General features: G+C 41.3%; 1 protein-coding gene across 1 annotated transcript; it reads left to right on the plus strand.

Moving 5' to 3' along the window:
• The first annotated feature begins 875 nt into the window (after window positions 1-875).
• Window positions 876-2948, plus strand: ndufa5 (NADH:ubiquinone oxidoreductase subunit A5). Its single transcript, XM_035402523.1, has 5 exons — window positions 876-998; window positions 1691-1735; window positions 2042-2158; window positions 2391-2456; window positions 2730-2948. Exons 1-5 carry the CDS (start codon window positions 978-980, stop codon window positions 2829-2831), a joined length of 351 nt encoding a protein of 116 aa, XP_035258414.1. The 5' UTR covers window positions 876-977; the 3' UTR covers window positions 2832-2948.
• Window positions 2949-5720: the final 2772 nt, after the last annotated feature.

Consider the following 5720-nt stretch of genomic DNA (forward strand, 5'->3'; position numbering starts at 1 on the left):
TGTATTTATATTTTTTGCTATTTCTTTCCTTGTTACATGATGGCTGAATGAATTTGTGTGTAAGTGTTGCGTTTAGTTGTGCAGCAATGTGGTGTGCATCCTTCGTCTGGCTCCTCTTCTGGAACGTTCTTTTTCTGGATCATTCTTTCTGCCTGCGTCAGGGTAGAGGAGAGACGCTGCAAGGCTCCAGGCCCCTGCGCTCATCGAGCAGGGCATGATGGGTAATCTGTGCACGCGGCGCTCTGCGGGTCCACGCCACAGATTCTGTACGTGAAGCAGATGGTTAGCTGCTTTGGGGCTGAGCGGCTCCAGGGTTCCTTACGCACTGCATCTTGGAGGGAGAGCGGTGTGCGGGACAGGTAGACCTGTGTACTGTGAGTGCACGATGGGTGAGCTGTTGGCAGCCCACCCATTTGAGGAATGAAATAAAGGAACCGGTAAAACTGATATTATTCAGTGAGTGCATCCTACCACATTGCTACTGTTCGAGCGTGAAAACGCACGCGCACGCACGCACACTTCCAAGATTCAGATTAACAGAAGTTAAGTGTGAAATAAAATGTAGAGTTCTCAGACTAATTCGTCTGAAAATCAGCTGCATCTCTGATGTGACACGTGTAATCACTTCAGGTGGACGTCTTACAGATACAAATAAATCGTTTATTTTACTGGCAAAGTAATGACCGCCGGCGCACAGATGAAAAATTATATATAGAACGCGCACGTGAAATCGTGCGAATTTAACATTTGATTTGTTTGACGTTCCTGGGTTATGCCTGTGTATTTTGTTTTATTTCTGTGTATTTGCATACAGCTCGTAAATGTTTTTTCTGAATTCTGAAATCCGGGAGTCAAATTATTTTAACTGGGAACCAATGCGAAATATCTCGATAATTGATTAGTATTTCCCAGGCTTGGCTCGACACGCGTAGAATCGACTATTTTGTCTACAGACCCAGAATCCTTTGCGGGAAATCATGGCTGGCGTGTTGAAGAAGGTAGGTTTGGAGGTCATGTTTGGCGTTTATTTTTTATGTCGAACGGTGGTATGTTTTCGTATTTTCGCGTTTTTATAAGAGGCATGCACGAACTGTTTAGCTGTTTTAAAATGTGCATTAACCCCGTTCGCCAACTTTTTGTGTGTATCGAACGCTAAGATTAATGACACCGCATCCGGGCAGTCTCCAATCTTACCGTTAGCACGAATGTAGCCTACTCGCTGGTGAGTGCTTGCAGATGCATTAACTAGTTAGCTTCAGTTAGCTAACGTTAGCTGAATATATCTGTAAATTGTTGGTGGAAGTCTAGATCGGTTTACTCATTTTAGGTCTACGTTACCTAAAGATTCGCTGGTGGTTACGAAGTGCATCAGCCTATCAATCAGCTACCTACATAGCCGTTGTTACGGCTAGACAGCTCGGTTGGATAGCGTTACGTAAATAACTAAACCGTATGGTGCTTCTATGAGAAGTGTGAAGATAATACCAAGCTAATTCACTGATAAACATAACAGCTTGCTAACTACGTGCTGAACTAAGAAGGGCCGTTGTAATTTTGCACAAAGAAAATCGGGTACACCATAGGACTTAACGTGATGTTATTACCAGATAATTTGGAATTTAGGTGTGTTGAAATTGTTTTTTGTTGATTCGTTACAGTTTCACGAATTTAAGCTTTATTACTTTCACAGACCACGGGCTTGGTGGGCCTGGCCGTGTCCCAGAATCCACACGAGGTGAGTCGTGTTGATAATTTTGGGGTTGTTGACCCAAGTTAGCCAGGTACATTGTAGAGGAGTGGTTCTCTCACTGGTGTTCCAGTTACATCAGTTTTTTTTTTTTAAATGGTTATATACTTTTCCAGAAACATTGCATGGCCAATAGGCCAATAGACACGTAAGTGGTAAATGTGCCACTGACACAAATTTAATGTGATTAGTTATTTTTAAAAGGTTTCTTTTGCCGTATAGTTTATGCATCATGTATAGGCTCGTACTAGATGTTACTGGGTGTTGTTTAAATTATGTTTTTTTTTTTTTCAGCAACTGAGGATCCTGTACTCTAAGATCTTGGCCTGTGTGCAGAAGATGCCAGAGGATGCCGCGTACAGGAAGTACACCGAGCAGATCGTCAACGAAAGGTTCAACCACGTCAAAACGGTACCGGTGATTCTCACCACTTCATTGTGCACCATCCGTCCTAGTTTCGGTTCGGTGACCAAAAACACCTCCTGTCTGAAGAGCTGGCTTATGCTGCCGAGAAACGAAAGAACAATTGTAAATGAAACTCTATGGTGTCTCTGTGGAAACTCTTAAGTGTCCTCCTGTTACGTGCGTACTCTTTATGAAACTCTATGGTAAACGTGTCCTGTTATGTGTGCACTTTTTGTAGGAGCCTGATATTGAGAAGCTGGAGAAGAAAATCAACGGTGGGCAGATAGAAGAGGTCATTTCACAGGTGCGGTAGTCTCTTCAGTAATCTCCTGGTCTCTGAATCCAGGGAGCACAATGGGTTTATTGCTCTGAACTCTGCTCCTGTTACCAGACTTATAGAGAGGTATTAGGCTTCTTATAACGGTGCTAACCTCAGATGGGCACTTTTTTTGTGTTTTGTGTGCGACATGCAAAAAAAAATGTATGAAAGTATCTAATGTGTATAATTTCATACCATGTTGTGTAGACTATGGCTTTTAATTGATTTGGGTATTTGTGCCCCCACCCCACCCCTCAGGCAGAGAGCGAGCTGTCTCTCTCCAGGAAGATGATGGAGTGGAAACCATGGGAACCGCTGGTTGAGGAACCCCCTCCTGACCAATGGAAATGGCCTATTTGAAGCATGAAGTAAATGGTACTCTAAATGCGCCTAATAAAATCTTCCCAGTCTTGATGTGGATAATCTCCAAGATTTGTCAGTGTCAGTGTAAATATTTAATAAATGTTTAAGTCACAATTTTGGAGCTGTGTGGTTTTTTATTTTATTAATTTTTTTTACACAACTGCATTTAATTTTGTTGTTCATTGGGGATATTACAAAAGCTTTGTCTTTTAATAAAAAGCATGACAGTGTATAGTTCATTTTAAGTAACAGTAGGCCCCTTAATCTCACGATAGGCCTCTTAATTGACGACAGATTTTAATGCTCTAAAATTTCTAAAAATTATATTGACTACAAATAGGGTTCCTGGAAGCTGGAGTGTGCAGTGCTGTCATGAAAAATTTTAATTGACTCGTGAGCAAACATTCAGTCTGTTAGTCGATTATAGTAAAATTCTAATCGAAACTTGAACAAAACACGTTTCAAAGGACCGTACATTTAACATGGTGGTTTGTTTAGCCAAAGTGGTTCAGCGAAGGCAGCTGGAATGAGGAAATGGGTACCTGCAGATGGTTTGACATGAGAAGAGGGTACACCAGGGACAGGGCTGTTAAACTTCAGACCGTTCCATAGGCAGCCTTGAGAGCAAGGTGTGAGAAGGGAATCTCCCCAGGGCTGAGGAAAATTAGCAGTTCCTTGGGCTGTGGTGAAAATGTTAGATTTTGATTGCAATCTTTAGGATTATTTGGTGCGTTTTAGTACGGAAGCGTATGTATGTAAACATGGATTTTTCTACAAACAAATGCTGTTTTTTGGTTGTCTCCTGCAAGGGTATATGTTTAGGCTCAGTAAGCTGTTCAAAATATTGACTATAGAAAGAATGAGTGTGGCCCATCAGAAATTATATTTGGGGGGGGGGGGGGGGGGTGTCCTACTTTGTGATCTACGTCTATGTGTACAGGTGAACTACAAAACGAGAGGAAATGCAATCTTTTCACTCAAGTTCGACGGTGGTGACTCGTCTGCTTTGCCTTGAATCTCGAACGAATTAGACCACCTGTTCCTCATGAAACGTAAACACCTCCAGCAATCAGTCACAGAAGTCCCTGCTACACCCGCTCCAAAGACACCGTAGTTTAAAGTCCCGGACACCTCCAGATCTGTAATAGCGACACGGGTAAGTGGGTCTTGCTGAATTTGTATTTATTTATTTATTTATAGAATGTGAGCATGCCGTGATACTAATTGTTTAATGAACGAAGGGGCTACACCCGTACGGAAGGAGTTGCCTTTAATATAGTTAGTTTCCCTCCGATTTCTCGAGTTTTCCCGTTTTTCTTGTGTTTGCAGCCTAGCCGTTGCTACAGTTAACACGTAAGAACTTATTTTGAAAGGAATTTGCAGGATAGATGATAGGTTTTCATTTAATTCAGGCGAAGTTGGCTCTACGGCCGAGTTTAACCAAACAAACTATGTATTTAGCCTTTGGTTCGTTTAATCAAACTTACAAAGTTGAAATATGTCGTCTGTTAAAGACGTTAACTTTGTATTAAACGGCCTCGCTAGATAGCCTTACGGTAGCTGTTTTTCACATAGCATTCGGGCAAAAGTTACCGAGGTCGAGCACATTGTTTGTTGATGGGGCCACTAACCTACGCTAGTTGTAGTTATCCTGGCAGAGAAAAGGTTACAGGACCGGGAATCGGCAGTTAAACGGCACCGGAAAAGACAAAGGGAAACTCTTCTAAAGGTAAGAATATTGTTTATTTTTAAAACTTTGTTGCGTTTGGGAGCATGGATGGGTGATAGGCCTTTAAATTGCGTTGCGCGTTCGGTTAATTGTGTTAAAGTAGCAGACTTAAAAATGGCTGAGGTCGGACTGAACCTGGCGGAGGTGTGTTGTGGTAGTAACTTGTGACTGGTTTCATTTCCCAAGGCGAGAGATCTTTGTTCTAGTTTTCTTTAAGAAACTTGGCATTTGCACGTTATTTTTTTGTTCAGGATTGTTGTCAACACCGTTGCATTAACAGGCTGTTTGCATCAGTAATTGCATAACGTGCCACATTTTTACAGAGAGATGTAAGGTGTGTAGGGTAGCGTCGGGCCTTCGTACCGGCGCTGTGAAACTGATCATGCCCGTTTGTTTTCGAGACGATATGTTACTTTTTACTACAGTAACCTTCAGCGTCTTTAATTAGGCCCAATCAATGTATATAAAAATGTATTAAACCGCACTCTTAAAGCAACAGGCTACATTATCGCTGATCATTGAAGTTCTGTTGTCAATTGTTGCTGCAACGAAGTTTTTCTGTGTCGATGTGACATTGTTGCCTGACACGTTTTAATCGAGGTTGTTTAGTCCGCCCTGGCTATTTAACGCATTATGTAACCATGGATTCCTATTAATAGAAAGTGGCATAACGTGAAACATTTTGCCAGTGAGCTTCATAACGCTTTGGATAGAGACTCGGGTGGTGTTATGTAATCTATAGTGATACCCAAGTGCGTAAAATACCCTTAAATAAAATCTGAGTGTGTACATTAACCAAATGTGAATTGTTTGATTACGAATTTAAAGCTGTCCCAAACGTTATAGATCCCACTGAATATGTATGCTGACAATAAAATTAAGTGCTTTTTGTGCAGATTTATTAATGGGCATTGGAGCCCCAGACCAATTAGGGTCCTGGTCAGATATTTTTTGTTAATGCTTCTTTTCAAAGGGTTAATAAAGCTGTGTGAATTTTTGTTGTTGTTGTTGCTGTTTTGTGCAATCAAAAAGTGTCGTTCTGTCAAAAGTTGTGCACGTAGATTGAATAAATTTGACTATGGGAGTTAGTGTTTTATATGATTTTTTTCAAGTGCTGTGCATCATTGTTTACAGTCATCTTAAACTGCTGTGATGTA

The sequence above is a fragment of the Anguilla anguilla genome, chromosome 19, assembly GCF_013347855.1.
Source record: "Anguilla anguilla isolate fAngAng1 chromosome 19, fAngAng1.pri, whole genome shotgun sequence".
In the NCBI taxonomy this organism is placed as follows: Eukaryota; Metazoa; Chordata; class Actinopteri; order Anguilliformes; family Anguillidae; genus Anguilla; species Anguilla anguilla.